The sequence below is a fragment of the Pygocentrus nattereri genome, chromosome 24 (genome assembly GCF_015220715.1).
Source record: "Pygocentrus nattereri isolate fPygNat1 chromosome 24, fPygNat1.pri, whole genome shotgun sequence".
In the NCBI taxonomy this organism is placed as follows: Eukaryota; Metazoa; Chordata; class Actinopteri; order Characiformes; family Serrasalmidae; genus Pygocentrus; species Pygocentrus nattereri.
Window position 1 is genome coordinate 23980779 of NC_051234.1, and position 24041 is coordinate 24004819.

At 39.4% G+C, this 24041-nt stretch overlaps 2 protein-coding genes across 2 annotated transcripts; one reads left to right on the top strand and one right to left on the bottom strand.

Moving 5' to 3' along the window:
- Positions 1-3747: 3747 nt before the first annotated feature.
- On the bottom strand, positions 3748-17468 carry usp12a (ubiquitin specific peptidase 12a). The gene is made up of 9 exons (XM_037534161.1): positions 17105-17468; positions 13642-13722; positions 13316-13529; positions 10096-10328; positions 7882-7958; positions 7707-7790; positions 6239-6436; positions 6036-6114; positions 3748-4566 (listed from the first exon to the last, which is right to left on the bottom strand). The coding sequence occupies exons 1-9, from the start codon at positions 17150-17152 to the stop codon at positions 4465-4467; spliced, it is 1116 nt and encodes a 371-aa protein (XP_037390058.1). The 5' UTR covers positions 17153-17468; the 3' UTR covers positions 3748-4464.
- A 94-nt stretch (positions 17469-17562) lies between these two features.
- Positions 17563-21285, top strand: rpl21 (ribosomal protein L21). Its single transcript, XM_017722147.2, has 6 exons — positions 17563-17657; positions 19348-19426; positions 19543-19604; positions 19967-20079; positions 20478-20628; positions 21162-21285. The coding sequence occupies exons 2-6, from the start codon at positions 19360-19362 to the stop codon at positions 21249-21251; spliced, it is 483 nt and encodes a 160-aa protein (XP_017577636.1). The 5' UTR covers positions 17563-17657; positions 19348-19359; the 3' UTR covers positions 21252-21285.
- Positions 21286-24041: the final 2756 nt, after the last annotated feature.

Below are 24041 nucleotides of genomic sequence, written 5' to 3' on the forward strand. Positions count from 1 at the left end.
CCCCCCCACTGTCATCCCGCTTTCTCCTCCTTCCCTCCATCCTCTGAAAGCCTTAGACGCCCTGCGTCTGTCTCCGCCTTTCGGTCTGTTTAGCCTCCATGCACCAGAACATGTCGCAGATCTACACATTGTGTGCCTCTCAGAGTGTCTACAGATCAATACGATCACAGACCCTGAACAGGTAAAACAATACCTGCTCCTGACACACACACCCTGCTGTGTACTTCACAAATCTGACCTCACCTTGTCTGATTAAATGGTCATTGAAGATGCATAAAATGCATTTAATTATTATTATCACCATTAAATTGACTTATGCAGAAACACTTTGATGACGCTTTGTAACCTTTTGCACACAGCCATGACATACACTCTTAAACAGATGTTCTTCTAGGGTTCTTTAGTAAAAAATATTTCTATATAATAGTTCTATATAGAACCATGAACACTCAAAGAACGCTGTGCATGATTCTTTGCATGGTGAAAGGGTTGTTCTGATTGAAGGAGAATGTCTTGTATATACATTATATATATTTTTGAAAATGGTTCTGTATAGCACGGAAAAGGGTTTTTGGTGCTATAAAGAACCATTTTATGGTTTTATGCAGCATCAAAAAGGTTCTATATAGACCCACTTCAAGGTTGACTATGTAGAACCTTTTGAAAATTGTTCTACATAGCACCAAAAAGGGTTCTACTGTTATAAACTACAAGCCCATTTTATGGTTCTATATAGCACCAAAAATGTTCTTCTATTGTTACAAGCTTGACATTATAACAGCAACACAATTGTTTTTGGTGCTATATAGAACCATCTACAACACGTTCTCCATCAATCTGAAGAACACTTTCACCATGCAAAGGGATCTTTGAGTGTTCATGGTTCTATACAGAACCATTTTCTTTACTAAAGAACCTTCTTAGAGTGTAGTAAAGGCCTTTTAAAGGGGAATTCCACTTATTGTCCAATAATTCTGTATAATTTAATGCTTAAGATGTGAACAAAGTCATGCAGAGTGGTTTGATGTGAAACAATTGGTTTCAGAGAAACTTACCCAGTCAGAATTGTTTACAGTGGTGATGAAAAGAACCAGACATCTGAAACATTTATTGTCTGTAAAAGCTCCATCACAGAGAGTTTTTGCATGAAGTTCTGAATGTGCTGCCTTAAGCCTGAGATATTTGTTTTATGATAGTTTAGCAATAAAGGTTTTAGCTTAAAACATATTTTTAAAAATTCTCTCGTATTGGAGGGGTACATGCAAGGTGTTGCACAGAATCCTTATTTCTAACAGTGTACAGGTGTATTTTTTGTTCTTCATGGTACAAACAATGTAAATGTTCCATCAAAGGTAGAACAGTTGTTCTAAGATCCAATTGTGTTCCTTAAATAAGTTTTTCCAGGTGAAAAGTACAAATTTGTATCTTTTCATAAATTAATATATTGAAACAGAGCAATAAATTAAAAAGCCTGTAGGCGGGACGGGGTGTGTGGAGTCAATACAACTAAATATAATTTCAATGAATTATGATACAAATATATTCCCTGGCTAAAGGTACTGAGATGTACCCTTGAGGGTACCACTCCACAGTTTACTACCGTTTTCTGAGAGTAGTAGACAAAATAGTACTAAAGAGGCTGATCACATGTGACAAATTAATAATGTGCCAAGTTAATAAAACTTACGCTGCCTGGCTAATGAACAACGTTGCTTAATGGGCAAATTGTTTATTGATAACTCTCAATAATAAATCTATTTATTAGACATTGGCATATAATATTGTATTAGTCACCTTTGGTTGTAAAAGAAATAGGCCACTCGAGTCTGTGCATTACAGTGACACTATGCTCCCTCAAAGGGCCCATATCAAGAAAACCTGAATTATTGCTAACTTTTCTGAATAAAAGAGATTGATGTAGTACTGTTAACGTTTCAAAGTAGACTGCTTACTCCTCAGTATAAAAACATATAAAAACAGCTCATTTTGAGTTCACTGTTTCTATGATATATTTACATATATCTACCTATTAGGCCTTGAGCCCCGCCCATCCATACTGGAGTTATAAGGAGTGTTTCAGCCCAGACTGACTTTTAAATGAGGCACAGTACAGGTTAGCCAATCAGAACAGATGTCATTTACATACATCAGGCTTAAAGGGTCACAGCCTCTTTAATTGTAAGGGATAAAAACATTCATGCAAAAACAAATGATGACTGTTTTTGGTTCATAAAACCATGCAAACATTATACTGATATAAGATCTCAGGATAAACAATAAGATGCAAGGCCCTTTCAAACTTTAAGCCTCCAACAAGTGCCTATTGCAGCTATTGTGGGCCTCAGTGAGTGAGCATGAGTCATCACCGGACAAGCCAAAGTGTCATTCAGAAAAGAAGCATTTGATCTGCATTTGAGCATCTGCTGATGCAGGCCTCCGACTGTGTGGGTGGTGGAAGCTGCAATTGAAATTGAGCTACAACCCAACACTGGCGAGCAATCCCAACTAACTTGCTCATAAACAGTGGCTCAACTCAGATACAAGCACAACACGGATCTATGACAAGTTAAATGAATAAATAAACACATCATATGTCATATTTGAAAATCCTCTTCACCACTATGCTGGTCTTCACGTGTATCACCTGGAATTACGATTAAGAGGCCACACTGATTCGGTCTTGGCCAAAGGCAGGATGTACAGCACCTTTGAATGCCAAAATAAGAAATAGGACATCCTACAGCCTCATGCAAATAAGGACTGAAGGAGCAAGTGCAACATTTGGGACAAGGCTTGTGTCTAATTATCACATACTTGACCCTCAGAGTGGCACATAAAATGCACAAAGGAGCCCTTACACTAAAAAAGTTGAGAACTGTTTTTTTTCCCCTATTTAGGTGTTAAAAATCAGGGGCTTACCACATCAAGGTCAAAAGGTTGCTATGTATGAAATTTGACAGACATCATTTTCTGAGATCCCACATATGGTACATTATAAACAGGCCATTCTAAAAAGTTTACACATCATTTGCGTTCTGCTGGATCTACACATTACTTGTACTCAATAGTGACGTAAGTGTAGTTTGTAGACAGCTGCTGTTGGCACTCAATACAGAAAACATGTTTTACATCAATTTCATACACAAAGTAAACAGCAGGCTAATAAAGTAATGCTGGCACAAATGTTTCAACTGACGTTAGCATTAGCTTATCAGTTAACACAGTTGAAAACAGAAATGTTAGCTTTGGTAAATTCGCGTTTGTTGTCGTGGCTCAGGAACCTGACAAAATGAAAAACTACCAATTTTCTCCTTTTTCAACCACTCATTTAATTTCTGGTGAACTGATCCAATCGGTGAAATCAGAAAATGGAGTTGTTTGATGTGATCTTGTAATGTGCTATTGGCGTTTTGATTGGCTGTTGCATGAAACTTGTTCCACAAAGTTGCAACTGTTGCAGCTGAGTTTTACTTGCGGCTGAGCAATTTAGTTTGATGTAACTACAATTATGTTGATGTTTCACCATATAAAACCAGCCTTAGAATTACTTTCTGGCAGTAGGCTCCACCCCCACTTCCTGAAAATTAAAACTCAAATTTACGATTCATGTGAATTGAGCATTCAAAATGGCAAAAGGTGACGAGATTGCCTGTATGTAACATTATTTATGTCATGAAATTAAAAACACAGATGAGCCAAAATAAAAAGAAATCTAGAAAAAAAAACACATTCAAATCCAAGCCAATCCACACAACCCTAAGTAATAGTCATTTTAATAATACTAACATATATACATCTTGAACTATACACTTTATTTCTTTTTTTCTTTAAAACAGAAAATTATTTCACAACAGGCCATCTCAAGCAAACCCTCACATTAACCTGCCAACACCTACAAAACTGTATCAAAAGTGCACCATAGTGTTATACATATTTTCAGATTCAATCTTTGTTTTCACCTATATCAGGAATATTATAATTTCATAATATTTATACAAATACCACTCTGTACAAGGTAGAAATACTTAACCCAGAAAGCCCCCAGAATTTGAGCTTTTAGCCCCTCCCCTTTCTTTAGGACACACCCATATTTCCCCATGCACAAGCCTTTGGTCAAATCAAACTCACAGGCTTTAGAAAGGTCGCAGCATGAAAGGACAGTTGGACGCCCGTCACATCGTGCAACCTGTTACATTTAACACATTTCTGCTTTATGACGACTCGGTCAGTGGGATGAAACATTCTCACAATGTATACACAACCTTCACACAACGTTCAAACAACCCTGCAACTGCATCCTGTCCAGACTGCCGCAGCACACTTGCAGGGGAGAAGGCTGGGACAGGTGGGAGTGAGGGTGGAGTTTGGCGGAGCTGCGCTAACTGAGCCAGCCTGCTCAGGCGGGATGCAACAGGGCAGGCCTGTTCCCCAGGTGTCCATGAGGGGGCAACCTTCTGAACAATCTCAGTCTCTGGACTGGTAGAAGAGAATATAGCCCGACTCTGAGTTCTTGGAGATTTCCGAGGTAAGTCCATAGAACTCTTCTATTGCCTGGGCGTCAATTTTCTGCAGAAGAACACAAAACAAAACCCATAATCAACAAAAACATATGCACATCCCATAGCATTTATATTTTAATGACTGGATGTACTCAGGAGTTAAACTAGGATGCAGGAGATGAGAATTGTCAGAACTGTGCTTCCCTCCATTCAATGAACCAACAGAACTCCCTATTTTAAGTGAATGAAGGACTGATTAGCCCAATCATGGGCCAATCAATGGAGTAATGTACTATATATCTGTCTCTAGTAGAAGTGGAAATGATTAAGCTAACACATTGACAGTCACAGAATCGCAATTTATTGCATTAAAGTTTGTGTGTATTTATCTTTGTTTTTCCTAGCAAATAAATGCTTATGGCTTAAATAAACAGCCGTAAATATAAATGGCTTAAGACTTTGTATAGATTTAACACGGAGCCCCGCCCTTCATTTATTTTCTAGTCAAAATGGTCTTAGAAGTTGATTTCTTATTTTTTGCTTCTCACAATCCAAATAAGGCTGTTCACATTACAAGCCTCATTGCTCAAATCACGTTTTTTGCTCAAATCCGATCTCTCTGACACAATGCTTCACATTCATTTAGGTAAGCGATTAGTCATTAATGTGAATGACCCACATGTGCACATCAGTAAAGTCACGTGAATGAATCACACGTCATTAGCACAAACTAATGAGCAGAACGAGCCTTCGCTGCAAGATAAACTCTGATCAGCTCTCAGCTGTTCATTATTAGAGCGAGATGAAGGTGAAAAGGGTGAGATGTGCTGCTTTTCCACCATTTACAGGCTTTAACGTCTGTTTGGCGCTGCTGCCATGGTAACAATTAATGAAGGCACACACAGTGGAAAAAAAGCACATGAATTCTGATCTGAGCATCACGTTAAGGTTGCATGGCCACGAATCGGATACGTATCTGATCTAGGACCACATATCAAAGTGGATCAGGTCAGATTTGATCAGATGTGTTTCCAAAATGATACACATTTTCTTCTCAGTAACAACTTCACAGCTACACATCCTCTCAGACAGTCAAACAATGGACAGGAGCACGAGTACAACTTAATTTTGTTTTTAATTTATATGCATCGTTTATCTGATGGAGATAGTTTTGATGGTTTACCAGGTTGTTTGTAGTCCCATTTTCTCTGTATGTTTTAACAACTTTTTTTAAAATGCTGTATTTTCCACTTCTTATCCTATGGCTTTTCCCTACCTCATCTGATATTCTCAGAAATATCTCCTAAAATTAATAATCTGTACTTAATGGCTGTTTTGACTGAAAATTAAATAAGTGAAGGGTGGTCCACAAAGGGTGCAGATGAAATTATATTGAATTATTTTCCATCATTATAGTATTATAGCTCAGCTCCACTTGCTGTTCACATAAGCTCCTTCCTAGTGTGCTCCAGCCCAATTTACCCCTGAATATACTGATTTAATTACTTTCATATGCAGTTAGGTGTCGCTGTTTACCTCTACAATGTCATCATCAAACAGCAGCCAGAAGTCATGACTCTTTACAATTGCAATGTAGTGCCCGCGATTGGGTCCACTGTAAAGACAAGCAGATTAAAAAACAGCATATTAGAGAGTTAGAATTCAGCAGCAAGCTCAAATGACCCAGTTAACCTCAGACTAGTGCCTCAAACTACTGAAAACAATACTTTAAAACTAACCTTCCACAATGGACCACCACAGCGACCAGGTCGTAAAGCCTCTCAGGATTGGTTGCGTCTCCAGACGTGTTGAAGAGGCGGAGCTCCAAAGGGAAGACCACACGGTAACTTAGCTTAGTGTAGCGCTGAAGCTGCTCCATGTACTTAAACCTCTTCAGATGCAGGGCTAGGATCATGGGTAGCTTTTTCACCCTCATTCTACAGTCACAAGACACAAAACATACCCAAAAATTACACATTGTTTATCCAATCCAGAAAGTGTACAAGGTCGAAAATCAAATTTGGACCTTTTGCTTTTTAATTCATAGTTTTCAACACAGCACATAATTTGCATTCTATACTATGTGCAATGAATGCAAAGCATTTTTTTTCTCTGTGGTCATCTCTATGACCTAAACCTTCACTTTAAAAGAAGCCTCTCTCTCCAATTTTGGAGGATAACCTTCTTCACCCCCCAGTGTCTCTGCCAGGTTTGTTTCTGATATGAGAAACCCTGCAATATCTGACCCCATTTTATGGCCATATTTGTTTGGTATTTTTATTATCATCCCTCCCCTAAAAACAAAAGATGGAACCAACAAATTTGAACTAAATCATGACATTACAATAAAAACATTTAGATTTTTTCCCCCATTAAGTCCAACATAATGTCCAGTGGACACTTGCATAAAAAATGTTAAGTGCATTTTAGCCTCAAGTTTTTCCTTTACTTTAAGTGTCTTGTACAAACTCTCATCAGGAAAATTTTTAAAGATGAAAATAAAAAGAAAATCCCTAATTGTACATTTTTAAACCCTACATTCAGGTTCAGCACCTTCGTTTTAAAACAGCCGCAAAACCTAAATTTAAATGGACAGCTTTAAATTTATCCCTTAAGCCTTTAAGTTAAATACTTATAATAAGTGTGTTGACTTGCACTTAATAATTTGATAACTGCAGAAATTCAGATTTGTCAATAATCCGATCAACACGCTTTCATGCATTCGAGTAATCAGATAATGGGAAACTCCTGGTGTATAAAAGTCAGGGAGTAATCAGATTTCTGCTTTGCAACCAGCCCATAAAGACATGACATTAATGTAATGAAAATCTCAAACTTAATTTCGCAGCTTTTTTTCTGGCACCACTTTACCTGAATATATGAACATATATTATCTAGAAACTATTCTGGTACCACTGTCTCTTTCGCACATGCACAGACTGAGAAATCCGAAAGAAATCAGAGTAACAGTACACATGCACTGAGAAATCTGATTACTGAGCTAAAATCCAGCTCTTATTCAGATTTCTAGACCATACTCTGATCCAAGAAATCAGAAAATGCTGTTTACATCACCATTTGAATAATCAGCTAACAGAGTATGTAACGCACTCGTGTAAACGCACTCACTGTTACAGTGCCAATGCCATGGGCCATAGACTCTTAGTGCTGGTGAATTAAGTCTCATTTTAGAGGCGGGATTCTCACCTTTTGTGTGCCTCCTGTTTACTTCTACATTCCTCACAGTAGTATTTGTATTCACTGCACAGGGTTTCTGTGTTACTGAATCCCCTATAGGGACAGAAAAAAAAGGAAATGTTCTGATGTTAGTACAGCGCTGCGGCTAGCAGGGGGTGCATTAGGATGCATGACAGAGACCAACCTGAGGCAGTGTGTGATTGAAGTGTTCTGCTCAACGTCAACGGACAAATCCAAGAAGTCCTCATCTTTGCTGCTTATCTGTGGGAGAGCATAAGACATAAGACAATGATAATGCCAGTCACAAGTAACAGAATCATCAAGAGATCCAACTTCAGGGCGTTTTAACACTTGAGTCTGTACCCTCATTTGGGGGAGTGGGTCATCATCACAGGGTAATTTTCAAATAGAAGAATTCCGTCAGAACCGCGGATACAATGCACTACTATCAACACTCAACCATAATGACCAACATGTTTCTCCTGCAAGAAAACTACATGCCTTTCTCAATTTAGTGTGTTTTAGTGATGACGACTCTCACAAGAAGTCCACTTATATGACGCTGTCTGCACCATGTGTTTAATAAACTGCATATAATGCATTTACTAAATTGAGATATTGAGATAAATTGAGAAATATGTATTTATTTACTGCATTTGATAAAAGAGAACCACAGTTAAGTGCAGTAGTATGTGTCTGCTGAAAACATGGTCATTCATTTGTTGCACTGTGCAGCTCTATAAAAAATTATCATTTGGATCACCTACAACAAATTAAAAAAAAAAAAAAATAAATAAAAATAAAAAAAAAGCGGACAAAAAGTAACATGTCAAAAAACCAATCCTTTACTCAAAGCCCAGTCTTCATACATGACGCAGACCAGGAAGTGAACTCCAGCTCTCTTTCACTGGTCACAGGTGAGTTTCAGTACCTGGGTTCAAAAACAGCTTTCAAACTTCAAATCCATAGAAATAGGAGTCTAAAGCCACTGTATTCAGAAAAAATACTTGAGTCTGAATACACACTTGGAAGCCTACACTATTCAGGCCAATTAAGGATGTATTAATGTCAAAACAGAATTGGAAATAATAATAATAATGATAAATAACATTCAAACAGAGCATTTCGAAATATAAACTGAATCCATGATATAACTGTCACATTTACAGCCTTTTCTGCAAACCACTATCAACGATTAATTAATTTATGAATTAATTCAGGTGTGAACTTTTCATACATTTAAACAGTAACATAGTTTATGATAACTGTCAGACTTTCATCTTGCACATTCACTAATTAAACAAAAATTTTAAAAATTTTGCATTAAAATGTGCAGCGGTGTGTTGTCTGTAGAGGATGTGTAAGCTTTTCACTCCTAATCAGTAAAACATGTTATTTGACCAGGAGCGCATAAATGTTCGCATACACCTACACAATAAACGTCCACATGGAAAAACAACTCCTTGCTCATTACTGTTTAGAAGTTCTGTAACTTTTTTCTGTAACTTTTTTCTGAAACTACATTAGTTAGTCATCATGTTATGTAAACTAGAGTCTAACCAACCTTATGTGGGTGTTTTTCCTTCAGTATTGTTCCTTTAAATGCCATATTTGTAGCATATAGTACTTTGGTTATGTCCATCAGATTGAAGGTTTATCTGACATATCTAGCAAATCTAACCATTATTAGAATTAAAAAAAAACTTTTATTTGAAGCCATAGTGAAAAAGTAAAATGACTGCTGAAAATGACAGGCAAAGATGCACCTCATATGTCGGCGACAATGAGGAGGCGGAGTGCGAGCTCTCGGCTCTGGTGCTTACACTGCCCTTAATGAGGGCCAGCTGATTCTCATCTGATTGGCAGCGTGAGCGCCTTTAAGAAGAGCTGAGAGGGAACAGAGTGAGAGAGGGACAAGCAGCAGCAGCACCACCACCACAAAAAAGAGCTGAAAAGCTCTGTGAACAGACTGAAAAGGTTAGATAACGACAGCCACTGAAAAGTGGCCAGCTGTGCGTTGTTTGGTTGGTTATTTTGTGTGAAATAAAAGTAATGGCTGCTGCAGCTCAGAATCCTGCCTCCAGCATCCTCATTGAGCCCGGCGTAGCAAAGGCCATGCTACAAAGGTGTATTTATGTACTGGATACAATAGTTCATTAAAAAAAAAAAAAAAAAAAAAAAACCAAACAAAAAAAAAAAACCAAGCATCTTTTAATCCCTTTAATTACCACAGTGTTATTGGTTTCCTGTGCTGCTTATGCTAGTACAAAAAATTTTATATTTAATTTATGTCCAGTCACAGTATCTTTTTTGTTAAGGCTCTAATATGAAACTGCCACTGATAGACATGTTTGCTTTAGTGCACTACTGCCAATATGCTTCAGAAGACAGACATTACCGTCTCGCAGGTCAGGCAGCGTGTCTCATTGGTCAGTGTGCCCTGGAAGATCTCATGTACCCAGGTGGTGGCTGGTGGGGTACCGTTACTCTTCTGTGAATCGAGCGTGCCGTTGGCCAGCTTTCCATTCTGTTTGTCCTGCTTCCTCTCTTCCTGCAGCAGGTCAGCGATAGTGTTTAGCAGGTAGTTCAGGAACTCGTGTGCATCCTGCTGCATGTAGTTATCGAACAGCTCTGCAGAGGGAGAAATGGAGGGGGGGGGGGGTGATGTTGACAAAACACTGTTTTAATGTGATTACAAAACCCAGGGCTAATTCTCAGTTAACAAGACTACACAAAAACACTCCGTCTTTAAATGAAAACTCCATTAAGCTGCAACCCAATCTCTATTTGCGTTATCTGTAGCATATGGTCTAAAAAAATTCCCTTTATTTAGTAAAAACAGAAACTCCAGTGACAATTGGCAGGTGCCTCAGGGTTGAGATTACTGTCTGTGGTAACTGACTGTACATTGCAGATGCTGCAAACACAGAACAGACTGAAAAACTACTGAGAAGTATTTCTCTAATAGTCTATTAACAGGATCAGTATTTACAAATGTTGGTGAAGGGTCCACTTTAAATATGCTTTCAAAAGGGGTGGCTACCAGTATTTCTAGCACGTGTCTACACAGACAAACCCAAGGGGAGGCTTAAGCCCCTGCCCATTTGTCCTTGAGACTGTACAACAGACAGTGCCCTCTCAGTCAGCACATACACTAATTGACATGGCCAGTCTTTAAGACACATATCAACAAGGCAAGGCTAAGCTTCACCCCAGGAACAGAGCTTGTAGGTTAGTTTAAATTCAATGAGCTTCATTGTTCTTTTAACTTGTCCTACAGTAACTTCCATGAGCATCACCAAAGCACCAATGTTCATTGTTGTGTTCAGATGACATTATTATCTATGGAGCAACACGGATTAAAAGCAGTCCTTTAGCCTGTGCATCATTCTTTGCATTTTTAAAGGGCTCATATAATGGAAAACCAACTTTCCCTCAATTGTTAAAAATAAAACAGACTGATGTAGTTTCTACAGACACAATATTGCAACAAGTCCGGTCCACCACCACTGGACTCTAGAGCAGTGGAGACATGTTCTCTGGAGTGACGAATCACACTTCTCCATCTGGCAATCCGATGGACGAGTCTGGGTTTGGCGGTTGCCAGGAGAACGGCACTTGTCTGACTGCATTGGGCCAAGTGTAAATTTTGGTGGAGGGGGGATTATGGTGTGGGGTTGTTTTTTTCAGGAGTTGGGCTCGGCCCCTTAGTTCCAGTGAAAGGAACTCAATGCTTCAGCAGACCAAGAGATTTCGGACAATTTCAGGCTCCCAACTTTGTGGGAACAGTTTGGGGACAGCCCTTTCCTGTACCAACATGACTACGCACCAGTGCACAAAGCAAGGTCCATAAAGACATGGATGAGCGAGTCTGGTGTGGAAGAACTTGACTGGCCTGACCTCAACCTGATAGAACACCTTTGGGATAAATTAGAGCGGAGACTGCGAGCCAGGCCTTGTCATCCAACATCAGTGTCTGACCTCACAAATGTGCTTCTGGAAGAATTTTCAAAAATTCCCATAAACACACTCCTAACCCTTGTGGAAAGCCTTCCCAGAAGAGGGAAGCTGTTATAGCTGCAAAGGGTGGGCCGACATCATATTAAACCCTATGAATTAAGAATGTGATTTCACTCAATTTCATATGCATATAAACGCAGACGAGCGAATCCTTTTGGCAATATAGTGTATATATTGAGTCTCACTGCAATTTAGCCCCACCCTTTCATGCTGAGGAATGTTCTTCTAAGGAATGTTTCAAAAACAGTGCAACAAAAATAGGCTGCTTAATGCTAATGCTAGCTTTACACAGTGAAACTTTCATGCAACTAGTTGTATGCTGTTAACTCCATGCAACATAATTTCCATGACAGTCACACAAGGCAATTCAAAAACAAAGTTATAGTTATATTTTATAAATAAAGTTATATGCAACACATTAAATTAATCCAGTTAGGCAACATAGCAGCTTCTATTTTTTGATAAATATATTGTTTTCACTATTCTAAGTAATCTACAAAAACTTTGCAGCATCGTTATCTGATTTGTATCGTTTTTCCTTACATAAATCAAGTAAAAGGAAAAAATAAATACAAGACAAATGTAAAATATAAACTGTGTGTTTGAGATGAAAATCACAAACATTTGCACTATGTGCAAAAAAAAAAAAGCACCACACATCACTCACAGCTGACCAATCAATATTGAGGGCATCTTCTCTCTTGTTTTGGCTGTTTTGAACTGTATTCTTCCCCCCTGTTCATTTGTGAAATCTTCTTTCGGCTGCTCCCTTTAGGGGTCGCCATAGCGGTTCATTTGTGAAATGCGTTACAAAAATATTACCTACATTTTCTATACATTATTATATATTATGCCTGTCCATGGTGTTTCCTGTCTTCTGCCCAACGACTGCTGGGATAAAGCTTCAGCACTCCCCACAACCCAGACAATGTGTGTGTGTGTGTGTGCATGTGTACTATATATGTCAGTGTCAAAATACTTATCTATTACCTTTCATGTCCTCTCAAATTGCTGTCTTGTGTTTACCTACTAGTCAAATGTTTTAACCTACCCCCTAGGAAGTGCATCTTGCCTCTTTTAAAGCATGAGATGCTGCGTTTGAAGTGCTGTTGTCTGAACACGCCCTTATTATGTCACAAACTAACGCATTCACAAATAAAAGAGTACAAAGAAATTCAATATGGGCAGTTTATCAGAGCAGTATTCAGGAGCCAGATAATAGGTAACAAATACAGTTACTTCAGTACGTTTCCTATTATTTAGCTGCTATATACTGCCCTTCATACTAAATACTCTGCACACTCTTTTTGATTATGAATGTGCACTTGTGTGTTGGAATCCAATATAGACATATACATGATTTCACATAGAAGTGGATCATGAATGCTGCCGTAATAGAAATGGCCTTGCATGTGTGAACATTCTTAGCTGATGAAGCCTGCTTCTGATGAAAGACACAGTGCACTCCATGGATACCCACATTAGTGCACTAATGAACATCCTCCAACTCATTCAGGCCTATTTATTCTTTCTTTTCTGCCTACTCATTACTTTACTACACTTCCATCTACCATTATTTCCCCCTTCACTTCGCTCACCGTTTTCCTTCCGTAGTCTTGTGATGAACTTCTTCGGAGGGATGACTCCCACCTTCCTCTTCTGGTTAGCGATGCTGTGGAACAGGTCGGCCAGGCAGGTGAGCAGGTTCTCTTTGCGGCGCGGCTGGCTCCTGTAGGCCAAAATCTTCTCCCGGAACGGCCGGCAGAAGTACAGAGCCTGGAGCACGGAGTTGCAGTAGCAGGTGTTTCCAAACTGCAGGGGTCAAAACCCACACCGTAAATAAAGACCCCAACAGAGCCAGAGGGAAACAAATTTAAGGCTGTGGAAAGACGATGGGTGACAAATGTAAATGTCTTTTGCTTACGTTGACCAGTCCAAAGTAGTGTTCGTTGACAGGGAACTGCTCCGAGCCAATCTCTTTTTCCAAAGCAGAGGCATTGGCGCCCTGAAACATAAACAAGCATAGCCGCTGTTTGAGAAGGCAAAGCTTTAACCAAATCAAATGGACACTCCACTCAACGTACAGTCAGTTAAATGTGCCTCTAAGATTATAGCAACAGCATTAGGCACTTGTTTATTAGACATGGACTGAGACTAGTCTTAAACTAAAATGCAATGTTAATAGTGTTTACCCTCTAAAATTCTTTTTTCCTTTAAGCTTGATTTTTCAAAGTTCCTGCACATTTCTATTATTAAAAACACAGACATTCAGTGTTCAGAGTGTTACTAGAGAAACAAGAGTCAGAATTTTCAGAACATTGTTTTATGGTAGTTTTGCAATAAACTTAAACTAAAACATATTTAAGCATATATAGAGTGGAGAGATACAAGCAGAGGATGATGAGGTAAAATAGTCCACAAATAATATTTTTCTAATTTAGCACAATATATATAATGATCAACAGGGGTAGGCTTATTGGTCATTTTGAATAGTATATAATATGGCTATATTTGCATTATAGACACTGTGACTCCTGGTTCCTACCACCACCACCATAAAGAGCTGGCAAGTTTCTCTACAGTGAACCATTTCACATCAAAACATTTAAAAAATGACTAATACCCAATAACGAAATGATAAATTAATGCAGGAATTTTGAAAACATTTTTAATTCTCTTTTAGTCATGGTCTGAAATGTTGGCCCTAAGGCAATGGTACTACATAGGATGCATAATACTCCACATGCAGCCTGTGGGCACCATGCAAAAACACAGCAGCTTTAAAAGAGCTTTTATTTTTTTTAAATTTTAAATTAACACCAAAATATGAGCTACAACTGTGGCATGTAAAATGCTTTTCCATGTAATCATCTACAGCAGTGTTTCTCAAAAATGTTCCTAAAGTCCCACTGTCCTGCACATTTTAGTGTTTTCCCTGCTTCAATACACCTACTTCAACTCAGTAAGAGCTCAGTAAGAGCTGAAAAGTTGGATGAGGTGAGCAAAAACCCTAACATGCGCAGAGCAGTGGGCCTCCAGAACGAGGGTTGAGAAACACTGATCTCCAGGCTACAGAAAATCGTCATCTACACTGAGCACCTACACTGTGAAATTAAAACGTCTGTAGTCACCTTAATATACTTGTGGTCACACAGTAAACCAATGCTTTTCATGCATTTAAGGGCCCACATGATGGAAAACCAAACTTTCCTTAGTTTTTCTTGAAACAAGAGTCCAATGTACTGCATAAAACTATAACACTTACTATATAATCACCTTAATGCATTTGTGCTCCACTGTTATCTTTCACAAACGTTCACAGCCTAACAAACAGCATATGAACACGTAAATAAAAGAAAGCTGGAAACGCATGTACTGAAATACATCAGTTATAAGAACTAACTTCTGACTGGTGCTGTAACGGGTTTAGAGGATAGCAGTGAGAAATATTTGATTTTGAATAATTCAGCTTGAATTGACTGTCATCAACACATAGCTACTAATAACAGCAAGCAAGACCAATAATCAGCTAATCTAAGATGCAAATAAGGGAATTTTGAAAGTACAGTTTGTTTGTGATATTAAAAAAAAAACAACACCACACTGACATACATAAACCTTCACAGACCAGAGCAAATTAGCTCTGCCTGTTTACGCTGAAGTAATAAAGGCTGTTTCAGGCTGGACTGCTTTTCTGAACGAGACAGAATGTATGACATCCATGTAAACAGGCAATGAGCCTGTGGAATTCTGAGGGACACCAGTCATGTGAAAATTGACTATGACTGTTACATAAAACCACACAAACACTGTAAGTAGGCTTTAGGAAAAAAGTAAAATGCAAGGCAAGTGTGGGGTATGTGCCCTTTAAACCTACTTGGTGTGCGCGTTGTGCTAAGCAGTTAAAGGGGAACTCCACTGATTTTTCAATAATTCTACATCATTTAAATGGTTTAGATGTCTAAAGTTGCTGTTGTTGAGAAACTTGACAAGTCAGAATTGTTCAAAGTGGCGGTGACAGGAACCAGACGTCTAAGAAGTTTAATGCCTCTGAAAGCTGCCTCATAGAAATTCTCTACATGAAACTGTTAGGTGTATGCTGCCTGATGTTCGAGACAAAGTGCGATAAAGTTTTGGCTTAAAATGTATTTAAATCCATTTATTTTAATCCACTCATGGCAGATGGGTTTATGCAGAGTGTTGTAAGGCAAAACAGTCCCCCAACAGCCTTTTTTTTTTATCATCATCAACACAAAAATTATACAATTATAATACATGTAGGTTCACTGGTGATTTTGTGTAGCAAATAACATGGCTATATGTGTGTGTGGGCAGTCATGGGCTGTAGGTTAGGGAACCGGCCTTGTGACCGGAAGGTCACAGGTTCGATCCCCATAGCCGACAGTAAATGACTGAGGTGTCCTTGAGCAAGGCACCTAACCCCCAATAGGGCTGCCCACCGCTCCAGGCGTGTGTGCTCACTAGTGTGTATGTGGTGTTTCACTTCACGGATGGGTTAAATGCAGTTGTCCCCCGTTGTGGGACTAATACGGGTCTCTTAATTTTAATAGACATGGCGACCTCTGGTCTATCACCACCTACCTACCACCAGTGTAAAGAAACCAGAGTCTCTAAGTTTCACTACAATCAGCCATTTAACATTAAACAACTCTGAATTAACCTGTTTACATATCGAGGAATGAGTTATTCAAAAAATTTGAAAAATTGGTGGAATTACCCTTTACGCATCGCGGCAGATTAACGCCTATTACCATATAGTTTCACTGCTACCTACAACCACATTGCAAAGCTCCCTCACTTACCATTTAAACTAACATCTACAATATTACTGACCATCCTGTCATTCACAGCCATCCAAGGATAAAGCCAACACAAACCCTCCCAGCTCAGGCTGAGTGTGTCTGGCGAAGCTCAAACCGCAGAGCAGCGCTTTGCGGCTACTGGGTTAAATAAATCACACATGATTGTGAAATCAGGAGGCATCAAAAAGGCTTAACAGCACAATTTTGTTACACATCGGCTTACAAAATCAACGAATTGTTACACGTTTTGGTGAAAAAACATGATGGAAAACACAGCTCAGCGCTGCAAATCCGAGTCACCGTCTGGCATTTTCCCGGTCCACCTTAAATTGTGTAGCAGTTACATTCTGGAGTGCGAATCGACAGTAAGTGCTGCCCCATTTAAGGTGGAACGGGAAAATTCGAACAAGAAGCTGGCGAATAAGAAGCTGACTTCATCTTCGTCACCGTTCTGACCTTTCTTAAAGCCCAAATAGAGACAGCAAAGACAGTTATGCAGTAAATACAAGACCGTGCAAGACCGACGAAGAGATCCAGACTAGGTTTAGGCTAAAGTCTACTCACCATGGTACAAAAAGAGGCGAATTTGGAAACTGTCATTAGGATTTCCATTCGCCCAGCGCCATCTTCCACCCAAACGCTGCGCGGAGGCGAAGACGACGAGTCGCCCCGCCAGGTCTTAGTGTTCGGGATTAGAAAAAAACATTTAAAAATATTTCACAAAATCACAGCATATACCCAAACACCACGGCTTTATAACATTTATATACTAACATAAGCATCATTTTGTTGTTAAAATGTTTCATCTGTGTCTGTAACCTTCTCACTTTTAACTGAAGTGGTTTGAGTCTCGAATATTCTGTGTAGATGTTGAATTATTGGTAAATCTAACCTCTCTTTAAAGCAGTTTTACAGTTTATATATTTAATCCAAGACACAACAACATTCAGATAGAGCTGTATTTAAACAGCGCCGCCAAAGTGAACACGGTTGGTGATGATATGATTTTTATTTTGTTCAGGCAAGTAATACGGACTCCTGTAGTTCTCACAAGGCCGAGCCGAAGGACCCCACCGTTCTCTTTCTGCTCTTACCCGCCATCTTGCAAGTTACCGGGGTAAGAAGCGCTCCCGAGTTTTTAATAAAAACATCGTTTTTTTGCGAATACATTAGCTTGTAATGGTGTACAGCAGTGGAGTATCATTGTCTGTTGAGTACCGGTTTAAAGAGTGTAGTTAAGGCGCGTTTGGGCGCGTTTAACGGTCAGTTTGTGCTGTGCGCTGCTCGCGTGGCTCCCATGCGGGCCGTGGAGAAAAGCGACGGTTCGGTGACGCTTTTCTGAGTAACCGTGAAAATCAGAGTGGTAGCGTGTCTGTAAAGCTGTCGAGATTTTCCGTGTTTTGTGGTTTGTTAGACTACCTGATGGATGATATTAGCGCGTGTCCTCCCGTTTTAGTCCGGTGGCGTTGTTCCCTCAAGCGAGCTCAGCCGTCGGGAGCCGAGGACGTCGGACTTGGCTTGTTGCTGAGGCTCCTCTAAAGCTCTCATATATGATCCTCTCACATAAATAAAAAACCCGAGAAACCGGCCCCTGATGATCTCGAGGCCTCAAATATTCTTTGACGTTTATGTTTAACTCGGGAGTGTGGATCGTTCGCTGCAGTATGACAGTTTAGGCGCAGTAAATGCACCCGAATGATGCTCAAACGAAAAGCTTGCGCAATTTGTCAGACAAGGTTTTGAGTTTTGGAAATTATTAGAAGTGCAAATATGAGAACCGTACCCAAAGTTGAGATAGTGGGGAGAAATGGCAGTCTGTACCCTATTGTGTGGTCTGAAATGGACATTGATAAATATAAGTTGATATCACGATAACTACAAACACTTTATTAGTGACGGTTTATGATACCACAACGTTTGGGGTGGGGGTGAGATCTCAGAATACCTGTACATACATGCTGTTATGTTTTAAGTGTCATTTTAAATAGGAGTAATGTGACTACTTGGGTTTTCCATCTTTGAAAGGACCTTTTTTGATGGATCTCTGTATATGTCACAGCAGACATTAATTTAGGACCAGGTGCTAGATGAATGGTATGCTAGATAGAACATTGGATTACACTGCGAGTTAAGTGATACTTATTTAATCCCACAAATGGGGAAATTCCACCTCTGCATTTAACCCATCCATGAAGTGGAACACCACATAAACACTTGCCGGAGCGGTGGGCAGCCCTATGCATGGCGCCCGGGGAGCAATTGGGGGTTAAGGTGTCTTTAGTCATGGACTGTCGGCACTGGGAATTGAACCAGCAACCTTCCGGTGACAGGGCCAGTTCCCTGACCTCCAGCCCACGACTGTCCAAGAGTTGTGAAGGTTCTCAGACCAATAACATTAAAACAACTGTACCAACATCATATAAAGAACAGACTCACTGTGACGGTGTAGTGGGACCTTGTGAAATGTGCTAAAACATCTGTGCTGAAACTGCAGCTTGATTGACTAAAATTATCTTACTAAATTTTACTCAACCTTATTGAATTTTGGCACGTCTAATCAAAAGTTGTTTTAGTAAATCAAGCAGTACAAAGCTTTCCATTTAATGCCTGGACAGATTGGTCCTGATCATTTGTTTAGTTTCTGTGGTCCACCATATAAGGGTTCAGTTGAATGTACAGGTAGCTACCTAGGTCTTACTTAATGCCAATACTGCTTTCAAGAGTGCAAGTATAGGTGGGCTACTGTGGATAATTATTTGATTTAAATAACACATTCCTTGCTAAAAATCAGATTCTTTGTCATGCAGTAACCAAGCACCATGACGAACACAAGAGGCAAGAGGAGGGGAACTAGGTACATGTTTGCCAAGCCCTTCCGTAAACATGGTGAGTTATCTAAGCCTAAATATCAAAGATGTTTCTTTTACTCTGAGTATCTTTCTCTTTGGAGGAGATGTCTTTTTTTTGCAGAAATAAAAATATATATCTCTCCTCTGCTGCAGGCCCAATCCCTCTGTCCGTTTACATGCGCATCTACAAGAAAGGAGATATTGTTGATATCAAGGTGAGCAACTTTCATGAAGCTGATGTGTTTGCTTATAAACTGTCATGTGTGCTTGTCTTGAGGCTTTGTCACAATACCAAAATTTTGATATGAACTAGCAGGTGTAGTATCCCCATGCTAGATATCAAATGTTACTGTGGCAACAGTAGTTGGAAACAATATTTAAACTTTAACAGTTTAGTAAACGCTTTTAGTTCAGTTTATCAGTTCAAAACTTTTGCAGTCAAGCTAAAATGTCAACCTTGTGCTTGATTCATTAAGTAAGTAATGAAAAGTATTAATAGCCATCAAATTATTTGCTAAATAACAGTATTTAAAATGTATAGCGCTCTGCTTGTCAATAATATCCCTTCTTTAAACAGGGTACAGGAACCATTCAGAAAGGCATGCCTCATAAGTGCTACCATGGGAAAACAGGACGTGTTTACAATGTCACACAGCATGCTGTAGGCATCATCGTCAACAAGCAGGTCAAGTAAGTGTAATTGTCAACACCTTCTGAATGCCGGTTGTGGTAACATGAGTTTAATTCTTTTGTATTTTGCAATAGACTGTTCAGTAGGTGTGTCTTCAGTTCTTTTTTTTTTTTTAATCATGCTGTGCAAACCTCCAGCCAGGTTCAGTGCTAGTAATTGATGGACTTCATTCCAGATCTTTTTTTCCTATGATATACCCCATCTTCACTTTGCCATAAGGGCAGGTCTGTGTCCTTTTTGGTCATTCAAGCGGGGAATACAGTCAGCCTTATGCACCCTGGTCAGACTGCTTCATGTCTATGCCAGATTGTCAATAAGGCAACATTTTTTTCACTTTAACTTTGAAACAATTCACCTGGGAATTCATTTCCATTAACCTGCCATGTTCTCTGTAAAGGGGCAAGATCCTGGCAAAGAGAATTAATGTGCGCATCGAGCATGTGAAGCACTCCAAGAGCAGAGACAGCTTCCTGCAGCGCGTCAAGGAGAACGAGAAAAGGAAGATGGAGGCCAAGCAGGCCAACACCTGGGTGGAGCTGAAGCGCCAGGTATGGCATCATGTAGTCTTCCCTTTCTCAACACATCAAGCTAGAATGTTTTTCTAACCCAGGAGAAAAAGCATTTGGCTTTCTGGTTTGCTTTTCCAGTATAGGAAACATCCCATACTGAACATATTCCCCCTTACCTTACAAGACACACAGTCAGTAGTGTCTAGTGATATTGATCTAAAGTGGTTGGTAGTATACTTGATGTGAATGGTTGAATTGGGTAATGGTTGACTTAGAAAGGCAAGACTAAACTTTATTACAGTAGAATGAGCTTTTAGAAACAAGGCATACATTATAAAATTAGCTGCTGTGGTCTCCTTATAGCTTGAGTTTTGTGAACCATTTATATGTTGGTCACTTTTGTCTTTTTGACATGTTGACTGAATTTGCTGTAGAGCTTTCAGAATAACTTATTCTGCGCAGTTTTGGTCCTGATGTTTTGTGCCATCACTGCCTCAGTTGCATGTTCTACCTTTATTCCCTGCGTACTGTACGTCTTTCATGTTGTATTTTTCTTTCTTCTATCCATGTAGCCTGCTGCCCCTCGTCCAGCCCACTTTGTCAGCACCAAGAACAACGTGCCCCAGCTGCTGGAGCCCATCCCATACGAGTTCATGGCATAAATCTGCTGACCAAATAAAATTGTTTATACCATCAGTGCCTGTCTGGGATTACTTGTCTTCCTGTAATAACATGATTAGTCAGTGAGTTAGAAAGGTGTGAATTGGCAATGATTACAAGTAGGCTAAAAAGAATTGATGTGGTAAAGAACATGGTTAAGTGTCTGTTTGGTATTGAACATTTCGTAGGCATGTATGAAATTAATTGCGTTGCCAGATCTGTACGAAGTAGACAACTTTAAAACCTTATCACTTGTTATTGTGTCTGTGGTATGTAATTGATCAGAGATAATTTTGGTGTGTTTCCCTGTACTTGGTGAAAGAAGAGGAAATTCATTGGCTCAGTTAGCCCCCTGCCTACTACTGGTACACAGGTAATAAAGTAAAAGCTAATGGTCATTCAACAATATAACCCCTTCTATTGAAGTTTACTGCAGTACTTTGTCTCTACGTGTGTGGTTTGGCACTGAGTGCTAAATGTCATCTTTCCTATGCAGAAATATGGGTGGATAAACAAAGTCATTACCAAGTTACTGATGATAAGCTGACTCATATGTGTAAGGAGTAATCTGAAGAATGCAGAACGGTGGCTGCGGGTTTCCTTTCCAACAAAGCAGTAGCGTTGATTACATCAGTGGAATCGGGTCGGTTTTTCTTGTTTGGAATGATATCCTGCAGCCATATCAGCCCTTTGTGGATCAGTGTTGACATATGCAGAGCATGGCGTTCAGTGGAAGGAGGATGGAAACCACTGCTCTGGGTGCTGACTATGCTAACAGTACATAAAGGCTTCTGCGAATGTCAGCCAGTTTGAGACTCCTGTGGGGTTAGTTCATAGAGTACACACTAGGGGGCAGGGTTGGCTTATAAATGCTCTGAAGTGGATACATGGCGGAGACTGAAACTGAGGAAGATAACTTGGTGGTAATGAAAGATTGATTTGATGGTTGTAAGTATGGTTCGAGTGAGACGTTTATGAAGGGAGCAATTTGAGCAAAAGTCACAAATTTGGCATTCTGTGTTGTGCCAGTCAATTCAGACACTTGAGTGTGAACTGTTCCTTCCCAAAAAAATTTTACTGATTAAAAATCATTAAGAATTACTGTAAACTATTTCTCTCTAATGGACTGGCGACCTGTCCAGGGAGTAGCCACCCAGTGACCGCTAGGAAAACCTCCAACACCCCCAGCGACCCTGAGGGAGAAGCGACTTGGAAAATGTGTGTGTGTCTATTTCTCTGTACGTTCTCTGTACATACACCTATTACATTGCATAAAGTGGATATATGTTACAGATCTTCCAGAACAATCTGATGAATCATGAAATTCAGGCTGTAAAAGAGCCCATAACCTACATGTTTTCTTGAATATTATTTCTTCCTCATTGCCCTCACCCACAGTAAGTCAGCTTACCACATTGGCTTGGATTTATGCACCGAAAACAGATGCAGTTGATTTTACCTCTCAGTTTTACAACCTCTTTATCCACAAGATATTTTTGTTACTACACCTTTAAGACTAAATATGTAATAATATAAATATGTAAAATAACCTCTGTACAGCTGCCCTCATTCAAAAAGCAGTCTGGACTGAAACACGTCTTATAACTTCAGCCTGAATGGGCAGGGCTAAACTGCTGTAGGCTTTAAAATGAGCTGCTTTTTCAGCTCACATTTCATGTATTGATTGCATGGGCTGAGTAGTGAATGGTATGTTTTGCAAGTTTAATAATGTTTATATTCTACACCAAAATGAGTTTTTCTGTGATATGATCCCTTTCATATGGGTTTTTACCAAAAGTGAGTGTAAAGGTTTAGTAGCTTTTGTGTGCAGGGTTAAAGTGGAAGTGATGTCAGCAGGCAGGGTGAATTATTCTGGAAAGACAAAAAAGTAGCTAAAATTCCACAAAGCTTGCTGATACGTTTGTCTGCTTCAGGCACTAATATATAATGCTATGTGCACACAGGGCTTTGTGTGTGTGTGTGTGTGTGTGTGTGTATGTCATGTGTAAGGAAGGCCCACCTCGCTCTGTGTAACCAGAGTGAATGGCTGACTGGATATCTGACAAATATGTTATCTCATCCCACCTCAGTACTTTACCCAATATTTACTTCAATTAGGGTCAGTTTCCTGAGATAGCAGCAACAGGTCGGTGTGTGTGTGAGAGAGAGAGAGCTAGGCCTCTATATGAACAGTTTCACTACTGGAAGTTACACCCATAACATCCTGCCTTTATGGCCATTGTATTTCATCTAATGTAATCAAGTGTAGCGAAAACATTAAAAGGACAATTCCATCCGTTTTTCTCCATATTTAACTTGTTGCGGTGTAAACAAAGCCATTCAGTGGTTTGATGTAAAGTGGCTGATTGTAGAGAAACTGGCGCTTTTCTCATCACTGTAAGATCTCTTTACAGTGTCAGTGATAGGAAAAATGGGTGATGTTATTTTCAATGTAAATATAGCCAATTTTATTTACTATCTAAAACAAACAGTGAACTTACATGCATCTTATATGTTTTTATATGTAATGTTTATAATGATAAAATAGTGGTAAATTTGATTCTTCGGAGGCTGTTTTGCATCACAACACCCTGCATTCACCTCTATGCAACAGATGGATATTAAAAATGATCATTTAGGCCTAGCCTTTATTTGAAAACTATCGTAAAACAATCTTTCAGGCATTGGCTTAACCATTTTACTATAAGGACATTTTTAAAGAAATCAATGGAATTCAATATTAATGCATTTTTAAAGTAACTGCGGTATTCAACCTCATCTCTATCTGTTGC

Bases quoted from the DNA above. Each gene is read 5' to 3' on its own strand.
- usp12a (XM_037534161.1), bottom strand. From the start codon at position 17,152: ATGGAAATCCTAATGACAGTTTCCAAATTCGCCTCTTTTTGTACCATG. The intron at 7,959-10,095 runs GTAATGTCTGTC...GCTCTCCCACAG, and splicing joins GCTGCCTGACCTGCGAGACG to ATAAGCAGCAAAGATGAGGA. The intron at 6,115-6,238 runs GTTAGTTTTAAA...TTGTCTTTACAG, and splicing joins GTGGTGGTCCATTGTGGAAG to TGGACCCAATCGCGGGCACT.
- rpl21 (XM_017722147.2), top strand. From the start codon at position 19,360: ATGACGAACACAAGAGGCAAGAGGAGGGGAACTAGGTACATGTTTGCC. The intron at 19,427-19,542 runs GTGAGTTATCTA...CCTCTGCTGCAG, and splicing joins CAAGCCCTTCCGTAAACATG to GCCCAATCCCTCTGTCCGTT. The intron at 20,080-20,477 runs GTAAGTGTAATT...TTCTCTGTAAAG, and splicing joins ATCGTCAACAAGCAGGTCAA to GGGCAAGATCCTGGCAAAGA.